The sequence below is a fragment of the Psammomys obesus genome, unplaced genomic scaffold (assembly GCF_907164565.1).
Source record: "Psammomys obesus unplaced genomic scaffold, mPsaObe1.curated_primary_1811, whole genome shotgun sequence".
Lineage (NCBI taxonomy): Eukaryota > Metazoa > Chordata > Mammalia > Rodentia > Muridae > Psammomys > Psammomys obesus.
Window position 1 is genome coordinate 9449 of NW_026589605.1, and position 27048 is coordinate 36496.

Genomic DNA, 27048 nt, shown 5'->3' on the forward strand with positions numbered 1-27048 from the left:
CAGTAGAAGGGGACTAACATCCACACTGGGCAGAACCTGAGTTTAGGAGTAGACCTCAAGCCCACCTCACAGGGACAAACTTCTTCCACCAAGGCCACACCTACTTTAATAAGGCCACACCTCCTAATAGTGCTAATCCCTGTGGTCCAAGCATTCAAACACATTGGGCCATCCCTATTAAAACCACTACAGCCACGAAAGGAAGAGTTTAGATTCTCAAGTAAGATCACGTTTCAATGCTTTGGATTAGGAAACATTTCTTAGCTATAATACTAGAAGCATGAACCATCAAAGCAATAGTTATGATGGACTTTATCAAAAGATAAAACATCATTTGACAATATTTTGTATGTCAAATGACACTACAAGAATGTGGAGAGGGTGATACTGTAAAACTGGTCAAGAACCCATGGCTGGGACTGTCCAAGGTCCTTGGGGAGAACCTACAACTCTTCTTCCAAAGGGACTCAGTATTTGATGTCTTCTAAGCATTTTTCCTTATACCTGTAGACTAGTGCAGATCCCCCTCACCACAGAAGCTTTTTAGGTAGTGCATGGTGGTTGGCACAGAGACTCACAACTGGTTCAAGTGAAGCGAGTAAGTGTCTTTGGAGTGCTGAGCCCTGACAGGTACATCTGCATCACACCCCTTCTTCCCAAGGCTCAGGGAACATCGCGGAAGAAGGGGTGGAAAGAATGTAAGAGGCAGAGGTTGGGACAGACTGCTGCACGACTGTGTCTTCTAAATATGACACAGCTGTGGCACAGTAATTGTAGTTGTCAGACAAGATCTGCATAAGATCAAGCCAGCATGGCTAGGGAGAGAATCCTGAAGCCCATACCTAGTTTAAAAGCTTTTCAGCATTTGAGGGATTCTTAGGGAGGGAAGGCCAATTTTCTACAGTGGTGAAGCCCCTATGAGGTTGCTCATTCTCCAGTGAATTGCCGTTTATGTACATGCACATGGGCAACAATGAGACTCTTGTTTGTTTAAAAAAAAGAACATGGAATCTTTCTGGACATGGTGACACATGCTTTTAATCCCAGGACAGGCAGCTCTCTGCGTTTGAGGTTAGCATGGTCTACTGTCTCTACAGAGACAGTTCCAGGACATCCAGGGCAACACAGATAAACCCTTTCTCGAAAAACAAAACAGAACAAAAATATGAGAAGTAGAAAGAGGATGGAATGGGCCTAAAAATTCAGGGCATGGGGAGAAGTATAGAGGAGATGGAGGAAGGGATGCAAACGGGATCAAAGATGTTGTATTCATGTATGAAATTATCAAAGAATAAATTAAAAACAAAATAAATTATTGAAGGATAAGAAATAGTGAATTGAAAGAGGAACCAAAATGAGTGAATGGATATGTAAATACATAAGATGTAAAAGGCCACTGAATGGATGAGTATATTTATGAATAATATACAGTAGCTTCCCTCTGCAGAAGGTACCTTCTACAATGTTAGGCGATGCATAACATACAGGGTCATGCTGGGTGGTACATACAAGTCCTGCAATACTTTTCAGTGGTCAGTTCTATATCCCATATGGCATATGCGCCATGATGCTGAGCAATGGCGTGACTCACATTTCAATAAGGTACAGAACAGGGTGACGTGCCATCACCCTCCCCAGAGCTCCTTACAAGCAAACATTTATGAATTGTTGATTCATGGACTGCTTCTTTTAATGTTTTACTCTTTTCCAGTTGTGTTTGACTTCAGGTAACCAAAACTGTGGAAAGTGAACCTGTGAACACGGGAGACTGCTGTGTCATAGAAGAAGAGTATATTATCCCATGAAGCCATCGGTGTGAGTTCCAAATAACTTCAGTGGTTATTTCTCAGATTTGATCTTTTTGCAGTGTTAGACCGATCCATCACTATTCTTATTCTCTCTACTTTTTTTCTCCTGAGGAGTGAGGCTCTCAGCTTAGCTTTCCTAGTCTTGTACATTTGTTCATAGAATCTGTACTTTATTCCTCTTATGTATTCATCTGCCAGGATTTAATTTGCCTCCCACCTTTTTTTTGCACACTCTCTTTTTTTGTTGGGGACCTCTCCAGTGATTCAGATGTAGGTATGAATTACTGGTTAGAATATTTTTGGGGGGTGGGGGTCTGGGTTTTTCACAGACAGCTGGCGCCATCACTTCAGATCTGAACTTAGGATCTTTTAGCCATGCTCTTCAGAACTGCTTCTAGCTAACGGACTCTGTAAACATCAACTTACTGGCTGGGAGTGCTGCCGAATTCAGCTGTGTCTTACAATTCCATCTTATAGTCAAGTAGTGTGGGGAAGTCAAGGCACGAACTTAAAAGTGGCCGAGAATGCCACACTCACAGTCAAGAGCAGAGAGAAATACATGGGCTGCTGCTGCCTGCTTGCTTGCTCTCCACCAGCCCCCTCCACATTCATACAGCCCTGGACCTGCTTTGGGAATGCTTCCACAGTGGACTGGGTCAGGGTCATGTAACAAGTAAATATCCCAACAGGCCCACCTCTGGCCGGTCAGTTCTAGTCAATTCCCTCAATTGAGACTTCCTCATGTGGCTTTGGGTTGTGGCCGAGTTGACATTTCGTTTTAAAACTAACCACACAGTGACTCATTGTGGTTCTTGTTTGCATTTTCCTGCTAGCTAATGGTGTAAAAGAGTTTTCTATATGCTTTTTGTTCATTTGTGTTTTGACTTTTGAGGAATGTCTATTCAGGACATTTGATCACATTCTACATGGATTACTTTTTGTTGTTGAGTCTTCTTTGTTGGAAGGATCATTCACAAATGTTTTCTCCCGCTGCATAGGTAGTCCTTTCACACTTGACTATCTCCTTGCCTTTGATGAAGCTTCTTAACTCATAGCTTTGTTTTTCTGTTTGCTTTGTTGTATGTGTCCTTGATTTTTTTTTTTTTAATTTAAAACCAATATCATGATCCCATACCAGTACTTTGAAGTGTTTCTCTTGTCTTATTCCTTTAGTTTCGTAATTTACATTGAGGCCTTGGATCCATTTTCAGGGTATTCTGTTGTTGTTTGGGATTGTTTTGGTTTTTTTTTTTAAAAAGTGCAAGAAGAGGTTTAACTTTGTTTCTTCTGGCAAGGTGTCCTGGTACTCAATAGTAAACACAGCACGGGGGAGAGGAGGCTCAGTTTGAGAAGCTCATCTTCAGCTGCTTAGGGAGTTTGAGCCAGCATGGTCTATTTGAGACCTTGCCTTAAAAATTTAAATTCATTCTTCTGTATTTTGATACCTTGTTTTCCCAGTTCTAATTTATTGAACACACTGGACTTTTTTCACATATGATTTTTGGCACCTTTGTCAAGGTGTAGATTTGGGGAAAAATTTCAGGAACCTCTATTACATTCAGTCTGTATTAGTTTTTTATGCTAATACTGTGTAGTCTTGGTTACTGTGCTATGTCTTGAGATCAGAAAGAGTGATGTGTCCAGCTTTGGCCCTTTTTGCTTAAGACACCTTTGTTTGTTCAGGATCTTTTGTACTTCCATTTGTATTTTAATTATGTCTGTTTTTTTTTTTTTTAATAGCACTGAGAAGAGGACATTACAATGTTGATGAGATCACACCAAATCTATCAAACACTTTTGTAATGTGGCCATTTTAATGATAAGAATTCTGAAAGAAACAGGCTGCAATATAGTTGTGAGAGGCTTCAGCATCCATTGATGTAACAGCATGGCCAGGTGCTTTGTACTGAAACAGAGCTACAGACCATCGTAATTTCTACACCATCACTACCTCAAAGCCAGAAGTTTGCATTCTGCTCCTGATGGACCCAGAGTACTTAGGGCTAAGTCTCCAATCCCGTATGCTTTCTTCACGCTCCTTCTTAGGCTTGGATGACCACATGCTCTGTAGATTACCCTTTCCCCTCACTTCCTGTCTGAAAACCTATTATAATCTTTAATAGAAGATGTTTTGTAAATTATCTGCCTTTCCTCTACTGCTTCATTATCCAAACCAAGCCAGCTCCCTTAGACCCATGCGGCTGAAACAAATTCTTATATTCTAAAACAATGTACACTATGTAGCAGGTATATCTTTAAATATTAAAATGCTATGTTTTCTAAGAGTGGGACTCCTCTCAAATAGATGTGCTCTTGTGTCCCTTATCATCCAGACCCTGTGAGTTTCTCTGCGTATCTTTCCATTCTCACTCCCCCCCCCCACCTTCTTCCCTTCTTTGATGGCAGCCAGACAGACACTTCAGTCCTGTAGACACAGTTTCCTCTCTGAATAATCCAGTTTCCTCCAATCCAGGAGCCTCTGTAGTTAGTAGATTCCTTTCAGGAAACATTCACTTGGTGTCTTAGGGTTTTATTGCTGTGACCTGCCACCACAACCACAGCAACTATTTTAAAGAGAAACATTTAATTGGAGCTGGCTTACAGTTCCAGGGGTTTAGTCCATTATCGTCACGATGGGAATCATGGCAGCACTCACGCAGACATGAAGCTGAGAGCTCTGGATCTGGATCTGCAGTCAGCAGAGGACACATGCCACTCTGGGCTTAGCTTAAGCATTTAAGACCTCAAAGCCTTCCTCACCGTGACCCACTTCCTCCCACAGGGCCACTACTCCAATATTGTCACTCCTGACGCGCCAAGCATTCAAACACATGGGTCTATGAAGTCAGTCCTGGTTAAACCACCACATTAGGCAACATGCCTTTGCTTTTATCTTTCATATCGCTCATTCCTAGGGACAGACCCTGCGAACAGGCTAACGCTGTTCCCTCTGACAGAGAGGTTCTCTGTAGCATTGTCATTCGGCGGACATTTCTAGCAGCCACAACGAGAGTGTGGTTGGTTCACAGTGGGCAGACTAGAGACTCTGATAAGATCTCTCAGCAAACAGTTCATCCCCATGCCAGTTCCTAGCACCTGCTTGAATCATGACAAAGTTTTTGCCCGTGTCCTGTGGAAGTGCAGGTGGCCAAAGTCTACCACTCACCATCCCATCTTCATTGCTCTCAAAATTGTACACAGCTATCACCAGAGGCTTTATAAGATGTGTGAAGTTTCATAAAGTTTAAGTGTTTAGCCACGATGGTCATCAAGGTGTCACACACTTTCATTAATGAAAACTATCGCTTCTTCACTTTGAAAATTGACATGCCATTTTTTTAACTTTTATTAATTATACTTTATTCACTTTGTATTCCCGCATAAGCCCCTCCTTCCTCCCCTCCTAATCCTACCCTCCCTCCCCCTTCTCCATGCATGCCCCTCCCCAAGTCCACTGATAGGGGAGGTCTTCCTCACCTTCCTTCTGATCCTAGTCTATCAGATCTCGTCAGGAGTGGCTGCATTGTCTTCCTCTGTGGCTTGGTAAGGCTGCTCCCCCTCAAGGGGTGGTGATCAAAGAGCAGGCCAATCAGTTCATGTCAGAGGAAGTCCCTGTTCCCATTACTATGGAACCCACTTGGACACTGAACTGCCATGGGCTACATCTGTGCAGGGGTTCTAGGTTATCTCCATGAATGGTCCTTGGTTGGACTATCAGTCTCGGGAAAGATCTCTGTGCTCAAATTTTTTGGTTCTGTTACTCTCCTTGTGGGTTTCCTGTCCCCTCCAGATCTTACTGTTTCCCACTTCTTTCATAAGATTCCATGCACTCTGCCCAACAGTTGGACATTTGTTTTTTTCAAGTTCATGTGGGCCAGATATCTTCACCTTATTGCGTGTAGCCTCACAGGACATGGGTGAATTGGATTAAATCACTAGGAAGATTGGCGAGAGCAGGCACCAGAAGCTCAGCCCTGCAGCTGCCAGGCAGGGATGAGAGACACAGCAAGAAGAGTGCGGGAGTGGGTGGCGCCATCTAGTGGCCTCACCACTCTAGGACTCAGGCTGGTCTTGACTAATCTCTCTAGAAAAGCTGCAAATCTGAGCTGTCATTGCTAAAGCCCTGGTTTGACGTACAGTCGCTGCAAATTTAAGAGAAAGAAAACACTGCAGATCAAACACAATCATTTTTATTTATTTATTTGTTTGTTTGTTTGTTTTGTTTGTTTGTTTGTTTGTTTGTTTGTTTGTTTTTAAAGACAGGATTTCTCTGTAGCCTTGGCTGTCCTGAACTCACTCTGTAGACCAGGCTGGTCTCAAACTCACAGAGTGCTGGGATTACAGGTGTGCATCACTGTGCCGGGCAAACACGATCATTTTTAGAGCACACGAGGGAAGCCACATTTGGCAAACCCAGAAGGCAACTTTCCACAATCAGACTTTACAAAAGCCAGCCAGCCAGCAAGCAGGCAAAAAAGAACAGTTAGACACATACTCATTTCCCAGAACTCTGTAGAACAGCACTGGGAATGTGGACAAAGATCCAGCACCCCAGGGGGCTGAGGCAGTGTTGACTTAGGATGATGTGAGCCTTGAGTTTTTTGAGTACACACAGCTCAGTGTCACCCTCTCCACTCTAGCTGGCAGAACCGACACAGCAAATTGCACTGGAGCTGTAACAGTGCGATGCTGTTACAGTCTCTGTGGTCTAAGGCAGAAGGCCCCTCAGAAGGCCACTGCGACTCATTCCTCCAGGTATCGACTGTCTTCAATAATGTAGATCCTGGCTTCCCCTCTGGCTGGCACGACCACTGTGCTCAGCAAAGCTCCAATCTTAGCAGCAGGGAAGGCAACCAAACTATGGAGAGGGTGAAGAGGGAGGATTTAAAGAAAGAAAAGGTCACCTGTCAGGTCTGAGCAGAGCTTTCAGTTATGATGTGTACTTAGGACTCAGGGAGCCCCGTGCACAAAAACTGCAACAGTCACCAGCACCACACAGGACCTTGGTATTAAGCTGTAGAAGCATTTGTTTAGTAGGCATTAGAATAACTAAAGAAAAAAATAATTTAAAAAAAAAGAAGCTCATGTTGGAACCCTTCAAATTGTTTGCATAAAAGAACACAGAAATGAGAGATATACAGAGACAGATGTTGTGTTCTTCCAACTAAAAGGACTATTTTTTTCCCATTTTCAGAAGCAGTTAGGGAAATTCTCAAGATTGTTCAAAAAGAATCAATATAATCCATGACAGCTTACCTTAGAGACCTCGACTTCTTTTTCATAAGCACGTGCCCTACATTGGGGTGAGAAGCCGTGAGAGAAGTTGAAAGGAAAATTGAGCATGTCATCAGAAACACTCATGATATTTTCTTCTAATCAAAGATATTGTTTCTGTTTCTAATTGAGCCACCCCCTGGTAGCCTTCTTGAACTGCACAAGAAGATCTTCTTATTCACTGTTTGGTATTTTCACCCGCCTAGCCTAATTTGCTAGAATGACACTGGTAAATCACTGATCATAAAAGGAACAACAAAGAAGCCTAGATTTTTCTAACGGGCTGCAAGAGAACAAGTCCGTGAGGGGAGAATAAACAGCTTTGGACTAAGGAAAGACACACACTTGTGGAATTTTGCTCAAGTTCTGAATAAGTCTCCCTTTTAGACAGCATCTGGTCTGTGGCCCAAGCTAATGACAGACTTGTAATGCTGACATAACAGGCACTTGCCACTAGAGTCAGCTTAAATAGTCATTTCAGATAAACAAGTTGTAAATAATTAGAGGAGGCATCATGAAGTTTGACAGGAATATTCTTGATTTTTTTTTTTTCCGAGACAGGTTTTTTTGTGTAGCTTCTGCTGTCATGGAACTCACTCTGTAGACCAGGCTTGCTTTGAACTCAAAAAGATCCACCTGCTTCTGCCTCCAGAGCACGCTTTACAGAATAGGGTCTTTGGAGACATAGTAGCAATGGTTTAAGATCAGTGAGCTCTCACCAAGTACCAGAAGTCACCTGCAGTGCTTTGTAGGTCCTAACACAACCCTTGGGGAGTAGAGGGCTTACCATGTGTGTCTTGGATCTGAAGATATAGAACACATGAGAATTCAAAACCCCTGTGGCATGTGCACTTGCTTAAAGACAGTCAGAGGGACTGCAACCCTGATTCTCCTTCCCTAAAGACAGCCGTGAAATCACTTACTGGTGATAGCCACGGTGCTCAGAAGCAGCAGCAGCAGCACCAGAGCAGCAATGGAGATGCCAACATAGAAGCACTTAGTCATGTTCCTCTTTGACTTTGGCATAGGGATCACTTCCTGAGGAAACAATAAGTAGGGTAACAGTGATAATAAAAAAGCAGTAAACAAAAGAGGCACCAAGGAAGAGGAACAGAAAACATATTCTAGGCCTTAAACTTAGACCTTCAGCATACTGGCCTGTGGATGGGCTGGAATATGCAATGAAGACCCAAGGTTGTGAGCTGGTACTGGGCAGTGGAACTCAGAAACATGTGAATTCAAGGTGTTTTTGATGATGATGGAAAGGTCTTCCATGTTGCTCGAGGAGATCACATGTGTACACCTCAGTCAGAATTCTAACCACATGCTTAATGTTTATACATCCTGTTTGTAATGTCTACTTTCCTAGTCAGTAGGGTATTCCCTAAATGCAGCATTTCATGAAGAGAAAAATATAGCTCATCTCTAAGTTAATTTTCTCTCGGTGTCCTCAGCTCCTGGATCTGGTCTTTCATCACAGACCCTGCTTGTCTTGTGACTGCAATTCAAGACTCCACATCTTTATAAAAATCCAGTGCCAAGCGGTCAGCACTGTAGATGATGTTGATTCCCCTGCCTCCACCTCCTGAGTGCTTGGATCACAGGGGTCTACCATGCCCACGTGAACATCTACTTCATAACATCTTCCTGATTATGAATGGCAGCAATGCCCATCCTTTCTCATTCATCTTCCCAAATTTTGTTCAGTCTTTTCATGAGCTAGAATTCATGAAGTTGATGTACTGATTCAAGGCATGGGGTGCACACCTTAATCTCAGAGCCTGAGAGGTGGAAGCAGGACGGTTGGGAGTTCAAGACTCTTTCCAGTTACATAGCAATTTCAAGGCCAACTTGAGCTACATGGGATTCTGTCTCAAACAAGCAAACCAACAAACACCTTGAAAACAAAGCTGTGTGCTGCTCTGAATTGTTTTCAATGCATCTACAGAGAGCCTGACAACTTCAAAGGTCAGACTCTGCTACTAATTTTGAACTTAACTAATTTTTTCTTCCTTGCTATGAACCATGACTGTTTCACAGGTGACTGAGGGCAAGAACAATCTCAGTAGGCAATGCTGGTTGGTTTTATACCTAACCCATAAGTCTGGTCTCTTAGCAACATTAATAATTGACTAGTATATAGAGTTTTTTTTTTTCCTGTATCTGTCAGACCACTGGCTGCTAATGTCAAATAAGTCATCACCTTTCTTTCTCAGACTGGGCAAGGTAACACAGGCCTGTAACCGCAGTCCTCAGTTGGCTGAGGCAGGAAGATTGGGAGTTCTAGGACAGCCTGAGCTACAAAATGAGATGATATCTCCAAGGAAGGGGCTGTTATGGTGGGACCCACACCTATAATTTCAGTACTTGGGAGTTGGAGGCAGCAGGATCAGGAGTTCAGGGTTATCCTGAGTTATCCAGTAAGTTCAAGGTCAGTGGGACTACATGAGACCCTGTCTCAAAAAACGAACAAAAGAAAGTTACTATCAGTGTTTGCGTATTATGTTCTGACTGTCAATAGGTAAGGCATAAGGCCATTTGTCCATATGTAGATATCTCTATCTTGTCTTGAATTTGTTGTTGTTGGGTTTTGGGCAGTTCAAACCCAAGGCCTTGTACATGCCAGCAAAGACTCTGCTGGTTTCAATGGTCAAATAATCCTCACCACTTCATATCTGACTTTTTTCTTGCCTTATCACCCATTTCTCCTATGTTACTTACATGTACTAAAACAAACCTTGTTTCTTCCTGGAGCCAAGAGGAAAAAAAAATCAATTGATAAATGTATCTCCTCCATTTGTAGAGATAGAACTCTGGCAAAAATTCTGCAAGTGGAGTGCTGTAGGTTTTTCTCAAGTTTGGTATACAAAAAGTCTAGGGGAAATCATGCAAAATTTAAAATATCTAAGACCTTAATGCCTTATAGGTAGGTTTGTTTGTGGAAAAAAATCACCAGTGGGCTGTACAGAGAGTGGTCAGAGGGTAGGAAAACAATAGTAGGGCTTCCTAAATGAACTTCTTGAATTCAAACATCCATAGTAAGTATAAAATTCATTTTAATTTCTTTATTTTATATGATTATAAATTTATTTGTGTACAGTTTTTGAGACCAGGTCTCACCTTGTAGCGCAAGTTACCTAGTGGTCTAGTTTGGCCTCCAACTTTTTATCTTGTATGAACTTCCTGAGTTCTAAGAACAAGGAATATATCACTGTATCTGACTCTTTTTCTTTTCTTATTCTTTTTTTGATGCAAATGTCTGTGAACTAATTTTAAAGATACAATCCTTAAATAAAAAGCACTTCAGGAAAGATTTATAAGGAAACATGGTTAATAAGTTTGGGAGGAATAATACTTACAGTGCTATAATTCCAAGAGTCATCTGTGGATGTCACAGTGTTATTCCAATCTGTTCAACAAATACAAGAATTTAGATCTTTAACACATCTGTAAATAATATCCACAAAGTCAGTGTGTCTTTTACCCTGTGAAGGTTGGGATTTAATTTGGCAGGAGTGTTACTGAGAAGCAAGTTTGGAACATTTAGTTATTCAGATTATTTTTTAAAATGTCTATCTTGTAACAAGAAATATATTGTTTTCATCATTTCTATATGTCTATGAATGAAACACAGAATCCTCTTCCCACTGAGTATCTGGCATATAGAAGGATATGACATTCTGACAAAGATCCCCTCACCTGCATTTACAGGTGAAGAAGCAAACATCAGGTAAGGGTTCCTCTGTGTAGCCCTTGGCTGTCACACTTTGTACACCAGGCTGGCCTCAAACTCAGAGATCGGCCTGCCTCTGCCTCCCAGAGTGCACCACTGCACCCTGTGGTTATGTTTCTAATTTTAGCAAATGACAAACATCTCTGTGGGCAACACACACACACACACACACACACACACACACACACACACACACAGTGTCCACGCATGGAAGTCCCTAACAACTGCACAAACACAGATGGACAACCTTGACCCTCCTCAGTTCCCACCTTACTGTGTTTACATTTTACTCAGTGTGAGAGCCCTTTCAAGGAGCCAAAGGCAGTGACTAGGTTGAGACAACATCTCAAACTGTGTCACCTGATGCAATAAACAAGTCACGCTTGTTGAAGTTCATATGATGTAGAGCCTTGCCCTTCTCTCTCATTCCTAAATGTAAACAAATATCCCTCAGAAAGGTACGTGACAACACTGTTATGAAAGAAGATTATTTAAATATAGAAAATATATTAAATATAGATGTAGTGACTGTGAATGACATCTTGGAGCATTATTTCAAAACAAACAGCTGTATTGGGGGAGGGAGGAAGGGGCACTTCTGGGAAAGCTCCAGAGATTCAGTTTGAGAGCCACCAACATATGTAATGTACAGAAGCCCAATGAGCTCCTCGTGGAGAAGCCCATTTGCATGCCCCAGTGTGTCCTACTGCTTTCCAAAACATCTCTCTTCTTAATGACCACTGTGCTTAGGATCTGTGCTAAATATCTATTGATAAACCTCCCACTCTCCATCACATTGGCTCTCCCTGACATTCTTTTCATCAAAGAATCTCCACTGCCTAGTTAGGCCTGAATGGAGGGTCCCATGAAGAAGGGATCCTTTCAGGCTGCTGTGAGGAGTAGCATGGAACTCAGCCTCTGTCCTTGCCACCGCTTTCAATGTCAGATCTGTCTTGTGGCAGAGTGTGGGCTCTTCAACACCAGATTTACCAAGATCTAGACCATCCAAGAGGTTCAACAAGGTAAACATACTTACCTGTAGGGATATAGGATCGAGTTTCTGTCACCTCAGCTGTCGTCTCATATGGAGTAAATGTAGTGGTTTCTGGAATGACAACAATGAAAGAATTTTTTCAGCTGTGAAGGAGGTTGGCCCTGACCAAGGAAAATGGAAACAAACCCAAAACTTACCATCTCCATTCTACAGTACCTCCCCCAAACTTCCTAAGCAGGAATGTCTTCTCCCTCCTTTCCACTTCTGCATCTGCTGGCTTCTCTTAGAAACGTATCCAAGATGGCCACTGTCTGTGTAATTATTTCACTACCCTAAGCAAGTATGACAACTTTATCCACATTCAGATGTATTTCATGCTTTCTACTCTAGACTCTGAACTCCTCTGGAACATATAGTGTTAATATTCTCCATATTAACACATGGAGAATAGGATGCTCAGTTAAGATTATGATACATAAAGCCAAGGGGCATTCCACTTCCTAGAAAATGTGCCTGGAAATTTCTCACTACCCTCTTCACTGCAGGCCTTATTCAAGGTCAAGATTATTCACACTTCTTTCTAGTGAGATGGGCTCACTGGACATTGTGAAATAGATGTACAATTTCATCTCTGAGTTCTTGTCAAGGTAGCAGTATCATTCTAATGAAGATTCCGATCCTGCAGCCTTCCTTGCCTTGTGGAATTCTCCTTTCTTCATTGCTCTCTCTCTATTTTTAACTTATTTACTTCCCGGTTGGTTGATTGAGTGAGTGACTGATTGAGACATGCTCTCCTCTCCCCGACTGATTCCTTTACTAAGAATGATTTCCTGTTATATGACTAATCTTCCACTTTTCACCAAAGGCTTCTACATGGAACTTTCTAGTGAAACCCATGATTTCCTTTCTCCTCCTGGAGTCCCTACATTTTCCCCATGAATGAAGAGCTGGCAACTTGCCTCTCTCTGAGTTCTATAAATGCTTCCCCTCTCATAACAACACAGGGTCTTAGAGTAAGTTGCTTGTGGCCAGACAGGAATTCCTCAACCTGAGCTTCCTCATGGCCCTTTCTGGATCCCCTGCCTCACTCCCACCTGATCCTTCCATCTGAACAACAGCCTCCTGCTCTGCACCTCTGTCCTGTTTTACCCTCACACTCAGACATGGAAGAGGATGTGACTGTCCTTCTGAATTAAAAATAGGACGACACAAATATTAGATACCCACAAGCCACACATTTAGTTCTTGGTGAAAGACATAATGAGCTTAACTTGTTTCCCCCGCCGGTGTCAACTTTTCTCCACAGTCCTTACAATGTCACATTCTATATTCCATGAATAGAATTTTGGATAGCTAAGAGGAGCACAAGAAGTGGGTGTGAAGATTTGCGTCCTTTTCTTAGTCACCAGAGTTTGGCCTTCTCTCTGGGCTGGACACTTCAAGCCTCAACTGTAATCTTCAGGAAACTAACAATAGAAAAATAAGATTACACTAATACCAACACCAAGATGTCTTGTGGACACAACTATACGTCTGTTTTTAATGAAGTCAGTAACTTATCTATGTTCTCCAAATTCAGCCCATAGGCCCAACCTCTGAAGCGCCAAAAACTATTGAAAAGCTCTGTCAATTCTGAGAGATCCTCACAGTTGTATAGTATGTGCAGCTTCCTGGAACAAAGTGGATTTTCTCACAAATCCTGTGCTCTAAAATCACAGTTATAACCTAGAGCCTCTGCAAACTTAGCCTGTAGTCCAGTCCTTCAGGGTCCTGATGCTTGAAAGCACCTGAAGACCAATGAGAGGCGAGGGAAATCAACTCTCATCAGAAAAAAAAAAAAAAAAAAAAGGTTGTGTGCCTTCTTCTGCTTTGAGAACCTCTCTAAACAGCTGTCTTTTGACTCCTAAATGTAAAGGCATGAACCTGAACTTGCCTTCTGGATGACAAACTTTTTTTTTTTGAGACAGGGCTTCTTTGTGTAGCGTTGGCTGTCCTGGACTTGCTTTGTAGATCAAGCTGACCTCAAACTCACAGAGATCCATTTGCCTTTGCCTTCCTGAGTGCTGGAATTACAGACATGCTCCACCATGTCCTGTAACTTTTCCCCATCCTTAAGTCAAGTTACTACTCACTTTCTGTCTTCATAACTTCCACCATGAACTTTATGACTTTGTCAATTCCTGTGACTATAAAATAGGGACAGATCCCAACTATATCAGACATAGCTTTCTGAAAATTAAACACTGCATCATATAGCTTGCTGTATGATGCCTGGTGCTCAGGAAACACTAAATGTTCACTTCACTGAACTATGACCTCAGCTGGATGGCACAATCTGAGAAAGGATGTGAAGGGTCCAGAGTGTACCTACCCTGACCCTAGTTCTCAGTTGGTCCCTACTTTTTTTTTTTTCATCAGAAAGTCATGCCCAGATTCCCACGACCTCATCAGTTATTCTAGAGCAATGATCCACCTGTCTGGCTAGTAGTGAATCCCCTGGGAATCTGAAAAAGAGAGATGAGAGTCCTCCATCACCAGCCTCTTACAGAGCAGAGAGGGAGTGGAACTTAGGATTGGAAAATCAGAGACCCTGTCAAGCTGTTGTTTGGGACTCAGTTCAGAACTCTTCACTGGCATTACACTTCTGACTTGATACAGTCTCTGTGTGTCCAACCACCTCCTATAAGGACTCTCACCCTGATACACATGGGTTTACCTGGTTCAGTCTGCGTGTAAGCTAGTGTTGGAGGAGTAGAGGTAGAGACTCTGGTTGATGTTGGTCCATGTGTGGGTCTTGTTGAAAAAGTCGGGGGTCTTGTAGTAGTTGGGGGTCTTGTTAAAATAGTCATGGGTCTTGTTGTAGTTGTGGGTCTTGTTGGATGACTTGTGAGAATTTCTGGATTTGAAAATCAAGATGAAACAAGGATCAGTGGAGCAAGAAAAGACAAGAGCTTCTGCTGTAGCACCCATGAGAGGCTGTCCCAGGCAGAGGCTCCTTTCCTGAACTTCTGTTCTTTGTCGCTGACCAGCTAGGATGTGGCAGTCCAGGACAGTGGAGACAGGCTCAGCCACAGGCTGTACTGACACCATGGATGTGAACAGAGCCCATGTTCCCATGAAAACACGTTATGAATGACAAATGTCAGATCCTCAGATCTATCTAAGCGTCTCTGGGAGACTGAGAGGGTATGGGGGCTGGAACTTCTCTCAGCGGTGACTAAATCTATTCACAGTTTCCAGACACAGCACACTCATTTCAGTCTGTCCTGAGAGGACACACCACGCAGCCCTTCATCTTAGCAAAGAGTGGGTGTGGCTGTGCTGCAATAAATCTATTCACACCAGCGAGTGGGTCTGTTTAAAACCTGCTCTGGCCCTAGGCTCTAGCTGGCTGATCCAATCTAATGCATTGGCAGAAGATTCAGCACAATACAAACCCTGTCTGGACAGTATATAGTTTTGAAGTGGAAAGAAAGGCAAGCATGCAAAAAATCCAGTCAGAAGGTCACTATGAGAACAAAACCCAGGAAAGAAGCAACCAGCTCAGGTGCTTTCTCTGCTTGCTCTGATGAGGGTCCTGGGACAGCTGAGGAGGAGTTCAGTGTGTTTAGACCATTAGACCATGAGAAAATACAAAGACTTGGTTGTTAAAGAACAAAACAGATGCCAGCTCGCTGTGGGCTCACCGAGTGGCTTTGTAAGCACTGAGCTGTTAGCCAATTTCTAAGCTGTATAAAATTAATAATTAAGCTGTATGAAATTAACAATTCTATGCTATGATGTCATTCCCATCCACTTTCTGGTGCTGGGACTTTAACCCCAGGGATTTATGTAGAAATGTGTGCTAGACAAGTGCCTTCCCAAGGTACAGCCTCAGCTCCTATTTTGTTATTATTGCTTGTTTGGAGTTGTAGAGACAAGACGAAACCTAAGGTTTCAGGCAAGCTTGACAAATGTCAATGCATTCCCTATGGCATTCTTTTTAGATCTATTTCTCTCTCCCTCCCTCCCTTCCTTCCTCCCTGTCTTCCTCTCTTCCTCTCCTTCCTTCTTCTTCTCCCTTCCTCTCTCTCTCTTCTCTCTCTCTTTGTGTGTGTAGTGTGTATGTACATAAATGTGGGTTTATTCTCAAAGAGCAAATACCCATGGAGGACAGCGTCATTAAGCTTCAGTCAGTAAGAAATATAATTTCACAACTGTGAAAAGGCACTCAGAACCTTATTGTCTCTTCCCCCAGGGCTGCCTCCTCCATCATTCTTTACACACTTCTGTAACCAGCATTTTCTGGCTTCCCTATAGTCCCTTCCAGGCATAATTCTCCAAGTCAGCTGTTTGTTTTGTCAGAATGGACCTCACCATAACAAGGTGTGGTGGCAAATTCCTGTAATCCTAACACTGTGGAGGCTAAGGCATGGGCAAGAAATCCCTGGTCATTCTGATTTACAAAGAAAGGCCCAGCCTCAAAATAAATAAATAAATAAATAAACGAACAGTCAATCAATGAACAGGGAGCCAGAAAAATGGTTCAATATGTAGAGGCATTTGACTGGCAAGCCTGACCATTTGACTTAGAACCCTAGAACTCATATAAAAGTATAAAATACCAACTCCATAAACTTGCCGTCTGCAGGGGTGGGGGTGGCACACGCCTTTCATCCTAGCACTTGGGAGGCAGAGCCATGTGGTTCTCTGTGAGTTTGAGGCCAGCTGCGTCTACATACTGAGTTCCAGAATAGCCAAGGCTACAAAGAGAAACCCTGTGTAGTTTGCCCTCTGACAAATCCATCATGGTATTTATACTACACACATTTTCTGAACATACACAGTAACAAAAACAGTTTAAAAATTAAATTAAGCAGAAAAATAAATGAATAAATAAATGAATAATGAAGTCTAGAAGCTGAGAAACTACACAATAATGGTCTCAGCTTAAAGATACATAGAGAGGTTAATGCCGATTCCTATTGTCAGTGTAAGGCCTTAGTAAAAGCAGATTAGGAAGAGCACGAGAAGCAAGGAAGTCCTCATGAATCCACTCTTTTAGTCAATGCAAGAAAACTAGGACATCTACAAGAAGGAAAATGTAAAGCCCAGAGGTGGTGGCCCATGCCTTTAATCTCAGCTCTCAGGAGGCAGTCAGGCAGATCTCATGAGTTTGAGCTCAGCTAGCTTAGCCTACAGAACAAGATCCTGGAGAGTCAGGGCTACACAGAGAAATCCTGTTTCAAAAAATAAATAAATAAAGGAAGGAAAAAGGAAGAGGTCAGCTGACCATTGTTGAAACCACCTCATCTGAGCAGCAGCACCCTGAATTGCCTGCTTTCAGGTTAGAGCTGTTACAATTTTAAAATGTTGAGAAGGGTATTTTAATGTCCTAAGATATAATCGTGGAAAAGAGGCAGGTTTTAAGGTCAAATATACTCAGCATCAAATACACAGTGTTTCAGGATCGAAGTGAGCACAGTTTCATGACCAAACATTTCTGTCCCAAGTGCAGTTAGGACATGGATGCTGTTCTTGAATTAAGGTTGATCCTAGGACCTCATCCAAGCAAATAAAGTTGTTTCTGTTACTCAAAGGAGAATATTTAAGGCTGGTTTTGGTGGTACTTGCCTGTGTTCTCAGGACATGACATACATGAGATTATGTCTTTTAAGAAAAATCAAAAGCAAGCGTTTAATCACAAACATGTTCATAAGGACCTTCTGTCTCCTTGTTACAGGAAAAGAGAAATTTTTAGCAAACACTGGACTCCAATCACTTGACCTTCTGTCTCCCTGTTACAGGAAAAGAGAAATTTTTAGCAAACACTGGACTCCAATCACTTGACCTTCTGTCTCCTTGTTACAGGAAAAGAGAAATTTTTAGCAAACACTGAACTCCAATCACTTGCAAGAAATAAACAAAGAAAGCTTACCTGGCATAACTTCGAACGAAATGGTCTCATAACTGAAAGATCCAGGAATCTCCACTATACAGCAATAGGGACCACTGTCACTCTGAACAGGGTTTTCTATTGTCAAGGACACATTTCCTTCCAACATGTTCCCCTTTAGCTGGTATCGGTTGCTGCTCTGATAGGTGACACGGTGTCCATTGGTCCAGATAAGGGTTCTTGCACAATAAAAATGTTGACATTCCCCTCTGCCCCAACATGTGGTTGTGACTCCATGAACTGTTGAGTAAGTACATGGAAGTGTGGCAGGGTGACCCACCATCCCCTTCACTACTTTGTAAGTTTCCACAGAGCCTGTGATTTTTTTTAAAAGGGAGAGGGGGAAAAATGAAGAATTAGTATGTAATATTATCCTAAAACTTTGTTAGGCAGGCAAGCGCTGTGCAGCTCCGCCCTTCCTTATCATTGGTGTGTGTGTATGTGTGTGTGTCTGTGTTTCTGTGTGTCTCCGAGTGGTATATGTAGGTGCACTGGGGAGGTAGCGGCTTGCAGCTTAATTTTCTTTGCTACTATTTTGTTTCTTGAACCAGGGTCTCACTTTGTAGCCTCGGCTGCCTGCAACTTCCAGCATAAGGCAGGCTGACTCAAACTCTTACAGCTCTGCTGCCTCTACCTCCCAAATCCTGTGATTAAAGGTCCACTTGAAGGCTGGGCATGGTGGTTCACACCTTTAATCCCAGCACTTGGGAGGCAGAGGCAGGCAGATCTTTTTTAATTTCAGGCCAGCTTGGTCTACAAAGTGAGTCCAGGACATTCAGGGCTATTACCCAGAGAAACCATGTCTGAAAAACCAAACACTTTCTCTTAGCATATTCTTCCTCAGTGTGATTACTTAGGGCATACATTTGTGAATAAAACCACTTATTTTGTGGTATGATATTCACACTGCTTCTTTTCTTCTTTTTCTTCTTCAGGGTGTGGGTTTCTTTTGGACACACAATCGCAATCCTCATACCTCTGAGTCCTGAGTGCTGGGAAATAAGCATGGACCCCTGTTTTGTTTTCAAACTTTTTAACTTTTTATTTCAGAAGCTGGGAATGTGAGTAACACTCATATACCCAGAACTTCCTTATATTCCCAGAACTTGGAAAGTAGAAGCAGGAAGATAAGGAATCCAGGGCCAGCACAGCTAACTAATGAGTTCAGGACAGGCCTAAGCTCTGAAGATCCTGTCTCAAATCATCTCGTGTTCCACAGTGCTACAGATAATGAAAGTACTGACCCTTCTCATCTCTCCTAATCAAAGAGCACATGTACTCACTTATAAGTGGATAACCATGGTATAATCCACACACCCAAAGAAGCCTAGGAGGGCCCAAGTGATGAGGCTTGAATCTCACTCAAAAGGAGGAATAAAATAGACATCTGAAGGAGATAGCTGGAGGGATCTTCTTGAGAGACAGGGTAGGGAACAGGTATGGGAAGAGTGGGGATGAAGACTGGGAGAGAACAGAAGTTTGTCAATGGTGGGCATTTCTGGGACAGGGTAGGCACTTAGGAGTCTATGGGGGTGACCTTAGCTGAGACTTCTAGCAGTGAAGGTTAAGGAGCTGAAGTGGCCACCTCCTGTAGCCAGCTGGGACTTCCAGTAGTGAGAAGGGGGCAGCAACCCACCCATAAAAGCTTCGACCCCAAAATTGTCTTGCCAACAAGAAGTGTAGGAATAAAAATGGAACAGAGATTGAGGGAATGGCCAACCAATGACTGGCCCAACTTGAGACCCACCCCATGAGAGAAAGCCAGCCCCTGTTACTCTTCATGAGACTGCTATGCTTGCAGACAGGAGCCTAGCATAACTGTCTCCCAAGAGGTTTCAGCCAGCAGCTGATGGAAACAGATTCAGAGACCCACAGCCAAAGAATAGACAGAGCTCAGGGAGTTTTTGTGGAAGAGTGGGAAGAAGAATTGAGGAAGGAGGAGTTGGAGGACACCACAAGAAGACCTACAGAGTAAACTAACCTCGGCCCATGGGGACCCACAGAGATGGAACCACCAACCAAAGAGCATGCATGGGCTGGATCTAGGCCCCCTGCATATATGTAGCAGAGGTGAAAGATGTATAGCTTGGCCATCATGTGATCCCTAACAATGGGAGTAGGGGCTATCTCTGACTCTGTTGACTACCTTTGACTCCCTTTACCCTAGCTGGACTGCCTTATCAGGCCTTAGTGGTAGAGTATGCATTTAATCCTGCTGCTACTTAAATGCCTGGGGGGGGTGCTTAGTACCCCTTGGGGCTTAGTACCCCTTGGGGAGAGGGGGAAGGGGAGGGTGGGACTGGGAAAAGAAGAGGGAGGAGGCTGGGATCAGGCTGTAAATGGTTAAACAAACAAACAAACAAACAAATAAATAAATAAATAAATAAATAAATAAATAAATAGTAGAGCTAAAGCATTGTTTATAGCATTGTTGGCTTCAAGGCAGAACTTTAGTAACTTCAAAGTGATGTTTCACAAAGGGTTTTAAGGGATAAGGCTCAATCTGGACTTTTTGATTAGCCTTTTACAAAAACTAAAATGAAACAAACAAATTCAGCAAGCAACAGTCCGTTTTTATAAGTTGGTGACATTCCAGAAATGAAGGCAGACCCACTTGTAAAGACAACACAGAGAATATGCAACCAATAGCTTAATGATGCAATTTTTTAAAACTGAAGTAATTAAATATAATTCTTATGGAAATGATGGAATAAAATTCCTAATACCAATACCTTCCACAGTGGCCCTAATTTTGAGGCTATAAGGATACTGTGCTTGGCTAGCCTATGCTAGCCCCTGTGTTGGATTCCCCAGAGCAGGAAACAAAAATTAAGCAACAAAGAACAAAAGAATGAGCTGTGAGATTCACTAACTAATCACTTACACACAGGCCTAGGCTGTGGGTATAGCACACAATCTGAGAAAGCATGTTCCTTGTTGTATTAAATAAGTATATTCCCTACTGGGACACTCATAAGTGATTTTGCCAAATACCTTTCTTAGGATCACAAATAAAGTACATGCTATTTTAATTAAGCCATAGAAATATATTTTCTCACCAATGATCTGAACTCCTGGGAGGTACAGGCAGGAGGATCAAAAGGTTTGAAGTGATTCTCAGCTACCTACAGAGTCTGAGACCACTATCCAATAACTTAGACTCTGTCTCAAAGACAACTATGCTATACCTTCTTTTGTCTTTTTAATAGAATATTTTTAATTAGAATGTTTTAAGGTACATAATTTAAAGTTGTTTAAATAAAGAAAAAGGCACAAAACAGTGTAATGCCAAAAAAAAAGAAAAGCCAGGTATGGTGGTGCATGCCTTTTATCCTAGCACTCGGGGAGGCAGAGGCAGACAAATATCTGTGAGTTGGAGGCCAAGCTAGTCTACAATGCAAGTCCAGAACAGCTAAGGCCCCACAGAGAAACCCTGCTCTGAAAAACCAAAAGAAGAGTAATGAAGTGTTGGAGGCACCCTGCTGGTTGAGGTTGCAGTTCTTGCCTGGACCAGATAGTCATTAGGAGCTCAGGGGCTCTAAAGATAGAACTCCCTCTCCTCAGCAGGGTCCCCTGCTCTCTGCATGACTCCATCTGGAGAGTGTCTTTAGACACAGACTTCCCTAACCACACTAGCTGTGAGGCCTTTGACACAGCTCCTGGCTAGCTCTCCCCTCCCTGCACCTATGTTAATTAGGTACCGACACTCTGTTCCTAAGATAGGAGGGTTCTGTATAATGCAAATCAAGCATCCTTGAAATGCCTATTCCAACCAATTATGTAAACCTATTCTTGGAGCCCGCCCCCCCCCATCCACTTCCCTAAGGAGTATTTAACCTTTGTTCTTTGGAATTAAAGTTGAAGCAGCTCCCTGTTGGTTCCAGCATGTGTGATCCCTGTACCATTCTCATCAGCCATTCCAGACACTCTTCTAATCTTCTGCTCCTCCTGACTTCGTGAAGCAGCCCCCAGGCAGGAGGAGAACCAATAATGAAGGCTGACTGTGACCAGCCACCATGGATGGAAAACACTGTTTTTGACTTTTTATTAACCTTTGACTATCACATGCATGCACTTACGACCGCCATTACTTGTCCATCACATGCAGGCATGTGTTTTACCCCCTTGCCTCACGTATTCCTGTGGATCATGTTTATTTAGCTGTTTTGAAATTCATACAGGTCACACAAGTTCTTTGGAGCTACAATTTGTCCTGGTTCTCTTCTCACTACATAGCCCATAATCAAAAAAGCTCAAGGATTGTCATCTCTTCTCCCTCCTCAGCATCCCTAGCTCATCTGCTCACTTACCTGGAAGAAGGAGTATGAGGCTTAAGAGGAAGACTTGAGGATGCATCATGCTATTGACCTGATGGACAAGGACAAGACACTTGGGTTAGCTGTGGCACTCGGGATTGTATGTCTGAGCAGATCCCCATTCTAACTGTATGAATCACATAGGTCTCTGTCCTCCCAAACACATTCTTTTTTCCAGATCTTCCTCACATATAGCCATCTATATCACTTCTGGTTACAACAAATATGGCAGCAGAGAAAACTGAAGGCAGAGGTTAGAGTGTGCTCCCTTGATAGAACTCTAAGCCAAGACCAAACTCCTGATGGCAAAGATGGTGGACACAAAGCTCTTTCTGCTCAGTGCCACAGTGGATGGTCCCTAAATCTCAACCAAGTTTATCAGTAGCAAGATGGACTGAGTGAGAGTGTAAAGCATCTCTCATGGTGCAACACACAGTGACTGAGACCACATCTTCCTGAGGGATGTCTAGAGACACCTAGAAAAGCATTGGGTACAGATCCAAACCTTCCATTCACAGAGACCCTCCATGCCTAGATTTCCTCCTAGGTAAAATAGCACTAATGTTTGCTCAGCTTTACAGAGAATCTGCTTTGAAGGAGACACTGGGCTATTTACTCACAGCATCAAATCCTCATGGAAACCTTAGGGCAGCTACTTTTAAGCCCATTTATGGAGGATGTTATGTGTCTTCAGATTCCAACTTCTAGATTTCAGCTTTTGCTTCTTAATTGCTCAATCATAAAACCATGAGTAAGCCTGACTAGTACTTCATTAACTCCATTTCTGGTTTGAAGATTCTCTGGCTTTCTCTCAGAGAGGAAATGTAACCTGTTGCCAGTCTTAAAAAGACAGTAATAGCTTTCTTGAAGCCTCCATGAGTTTAGTATTCATGCCTGGAGCCGCACACTATTTCACTAACAGCCTCTGCACTTAGAAGAGATCAGAAAACTAATGTTGCAAACTGATGGCCAAACACTGGGAATTTTAATGGACATTAGACAACTGTAGAACATATAAAACCCACATGAGACACAACTATTTTACTTTTTTTACAAATAGTTGGCAGAACATGACACCAACCATTCTGTCCCTTTAGAGTTCTATTGAGGAAGGTTCGTGTACATGGGTATTCTCTGTCTCACACAGTTGGCTTTTTGGCACAGCTCACTGTCGCTGAGCCATCCCACAGAGTATCCTATGGCCCATTCACTCATAAGATGAAAAGAACAGACACCAATGGTTAATAGTTTTCCATGGTCCCAAAGGTAACCTCCACATTCTGGAATCCAACTGAGCAATAGATGAGATCTACCATGGAGTAAAGCATGTTGCTGGTTGCTAGGAATTCTTTTATTATTGTTTCCACATATCTGAAAGGAACATATGAATCCATCTCAGCTATTAGAGTTTGAGTTGTAGTTCCCTGTAGAAGCCACACCTGAGAGCATCAAGCAGGGAGACTATGGAGGGATGGAAAGCTGTGCTTCAGAAACCATAAATGGCATCAATTCTCTTCAGTCCTCCTCAGTAGCCATTTACTACCAACTACTGCATCTCAGCTAACACCCTCCTGACAATCAGGAACAAATTCTGAAATGTACTGTGACATTTTCACACAGCTAGCTTCCACCAACCATAAAGCTAAGAATTTTAGGACATCTCATCTATAGAAGAGATTTCTGACAGAGCTGTGGTAGTACAAACTTTTAATCCCAGCTCTATGGAGGCAAAGGCAAGCAGATCTCTCAGTCAATGCCAGCCTGGTCTACAGAGTGAATTACAGGACAACCAAGGCTACACAAAGAAATCCTGCCTGTCTCAAAAAAAGGAAGAGACAGAGACAGACAGAGAGAGAGAAAAAGAGAGAGAGAGAGAGAGAGAGAGAGAGAGAGAGAAATCTGTGTTCTGATGAGGCCCATACTTGGAAAATGCATTGATTTATGGCTTATTTTTATGATATTATAAAATATTCCATAACCTCTTCCATAGTGGAATATGATATTCATTAATGACAAACTAGTCTCCATCATATTACTGAACCTTGGTCACTCCAGTTTAGTTCAGAATCACCACTTGTTTCCTTTGGAATAAGAGTTGTATTTTTTTTCTAATATTTGAAAATTACATTTAAATATTTTTGTGCCAGGCAGCACATGAGCATGCCAGGGCACATGTGTGGTCTGAGGACAACTCTGTGGAGTAGGTTTGCTCCTTCTATAATACAGGTCCCGGGAGTTCAACTCAGGATTGGTGGCAAGCACCTTTATCTGCTGAGCCACCTCATGGCTCAAGGGCTGGCTGCACCGGCACTGTCAGCAGATAGGAGAACAAATGCCAAGGTGGCCCTCACAGAATTAAAACAGGCCTTATTCATTTGGAAGTCAAAATGTTTTCATTCTAGCTTCACTACAGCCCAAGACCAGGCCAGATCCCAATGTCAATAAGGAATTTTGAAAAGATTTTTAATTCCATTGCAGTTATCCCTAATAAACTGGGAATGGAGGAGTATGATTTGGCACAATAGGGATTTAAAGTATCTAGACTTGTGCAAGCATCTTACATGGGAAAGTGAACAACCAGCAGATAACTACACAACAATGAGACAGATGGCAAATGCATAACCAGACCAGGTCATGTCCCAGTCACAACCCTGGCTCACAGCTCTCTCGAGGAGCAGGGAGCCCAGTTCCTCAACTGTGAAAGTAACTTTTGTTCTCCTAAGGTAATTGTTGTCTTGGAGGCTTACTACTTCTGTCTGGAAACCAGGGCCTAGTAATGGAAGCTTCTAGCCTCCATGTAGTCTTACCTAGGCCTAGAAAAACGTTTTCAGCCTCTGAGACTTACTCTGAATAAGCTCACTCTTTCTTTTTCTTTCTGAACTCTGGATGGCTGGTTCAACTCACCTCTTCTGGCTCAAACTCCTCTTCAAGATGAATGACTCAAACTGGCTTCTCTCTTGGCCTCAAATCAATTCTAGCAATCTCTTCTAATCTTCTGGCTCTTTCTCTGTCTTTGGCTAATTTTATCTTTATCTGTGTCTAGCCTGTTCTCTCTTCAACCTGCCTCTGTAAAACTCTCCAGATAAAACTGTCTCTGAATTCCAGGAACTGAACTGACACAGATTTAACTTCCACTTGCTGCCTCTCAACTCACAGAATCAACTGAACTGACTGAACAGAACTATCTAGACCTCAGAGATCTGCATGCCTTTGTCTCCTGAGTGCTGGGATTGAGGGTGTGTGCCACCACGCCTGGACATAAGCTTTTCTTTACCTGAAATTTGCTCTATACCAGGCTGACCTTGAACTCAGAGATCTGCTAGCTTCTGTCTCCTGGATTAAAGGTGTCTGTATTCAAGCAGGATCACACAGACCTAGAAGTTCTTTGGATGTGATCTCTTGCCAGAGCAGCCATATTCTGAATTAAAATTACTCTACATTTACCCAGAGTTTTTGTTGTTGTTGTTGTTGTTTTGTTTTGTTTTTTCCAAAATTGCAGTTGTCCTCTCCTTGCCTGGGGCTCAGATTTGCTGTCCTGATCACCTGTTCCACAGCCCTGTGGGCTTTCTTTCCTATTCGTCTCCTCAGGTCTTTGTCCGGGTGGTGCTCTGCCTTGGCTCTTCTCACCATTTCTCCTTCCTTACTGACTCCTGCTTAAAAGTCTGAGACATTCTTCCTGGACCACCTGTCCAACCCCTCCCCCGGGTCTCCCTTCCTCGTGGCTGTCATGTCCTTCTTTTCCAGAAAAACCACCAGCGTGAGTGTGAAGAACTGCTCTCTGCATTTCTTCCCTCCAGGTCAGTGGCACCGAGTTGAACCTTCCTTGTTGTTTGTGTTTTTTCTTTTTTTTTAGTAGAGCTAACAGGAAGAACAGGCCTGTTAGGGCAGCTGAGCAGGAGGCCAAGGCTGAACGATCATGAGCTTATGCCTATATATGCTACCTGGGGGATCATGGCCTATCTGGAGGTCAGTGGCAGAGAGATCCTGGTTTTCGTCTCTGGCAAATACACACACAAAAAGTAATTATGGTGGTTCGTACCTGTAATCCCAGTACTCTAGGAGGCAGAGGCAGGTGGTTGCTCTCAGTTTGAGGCCAGTCTGGTCTACAAAGCAAGTTCAGGACAGCCAAGGCTACACAGAGAAACCTTGTCTCGAAAATAATAATAATAATAATGATAATAATAATAATAATAACAACAACAACATGAACAACAAAGAGCCAGGTATGTATGGTGGCGGTTCATGCCTTACTCTAAGAACAAGGAGGCAAACACATACAGATCTCTGTGAATTCCATGCCCATCTGTTCTGTATAACAAGTTCCAAGCCAGTCAAAGGTCACAGTGAGACCCTGTTGCAATCAACAAACAAACAAGCACATAAAAAAGATTGGTGGAGAAAAGGAAGTTCATACAGACAGACAAAAAGGTAGGGTAACAGGCCATGATCAAAAAGGTTGGTCTTTTTTAAAAATTTTGTATACAAAGTCTCAAATAGCCTATGCTGGCCTCTAACTCATATTGTTGCACAGTTGGATTTGAACCCCTCCTAGTGCTTCTATTTCCCAAGTATTGGGATCGCCAGCATGCCGGGATTTCTTCATAATAAAATAAGCACTGTAGAAGCTGGGGCTATAACTCAGCTGGTAGACGGCTTACCTAGCAAGTAGGAAGCCTGAGTTTGGTATTCCTCATCAGATACGCTGGGCCTGGAAGCTTGGAAACACAGCTTTTGGGAAAGGAATTATCTTAAGTTCAGGGTCATCCTCAGCAAAGCTTCAATTCTGAGGAAAGCCTGGAATATAAGAGGACCTGTCTCAAATAAATGACAGTTTGAACCAGTAATGGCAGCTTATGCATGTAATCCCAGAGCTCAATAGAGGATTGCAATGATGTCTAGGCTGTTGAGATTTCACAATTTTGTTATAAAAATCTAATGATATATTTGAAACAGGGCTTCTCTATATAGCCTTGGCTGTCCTGGACTCC

At 42.7% G+C, this 27048-nt stretch overlaps 1 protein-coding gene across 1 annotated transcript; it reads right to left on the minus strand.

Annotated features, from left to right (window-relative positions):
• Nucleotides 1-5982: 5982 nt before the first annotated feature.
• LOC129675119 (hepatitis A virus cellular receptor 1 homolog) lies at nt 5983-22103 on the minus strand. The gene is made up of 8 exons (XM_055605148.1): nt 22055-22103; nt 17727-18059; nt 14526-14705; nt 11852-11920; nt 10442-10491; nt 8006-8120; nt 7065-7101; nt 5983-6666 (listed from the first exon to the last, which is right to left on the minus strand). The coding sequence occupies exons 1-8, from the start codon at nt 22101-22103 to the stop codon at nt 6552-6554; spliced, it is 948 nt and encodes a 315-aa protein (XP_055461123.1). The 3' UTR covers nt 5983-6551.
• Between the last annotated feature and the right edge of the window lie 4945 nt (nt 22104-27048).

What these genes read in the sequence shown, in the direction of transcription:
- LOC129675119 (XM_055605148.1), bottom strand. Translation starts at nt 22,103, where the DNA reads ATGATGCATCCTCAAGTCTTCCTCTTAAGCCTCATACTCCTTCTTCCA. An exon ending in TTCGTTCGAAGTTATGCCAG is followed by an intron (nt 14,706 to 17,726) that starts GTAAGCTTTCTT and finishes TTTCAAATCCAG; the next exon opens with AAATTCTCACAAGTCATCCA. An exon ending in ACTCTTGGAATTATAGCACT is followed by an intron (nt 8,121 to 10,441) that starts GTAAGTATTATT and finishes TTGTTTCCTCAG; the next exon opens with GAAGTGATCCCTATGCCAAA.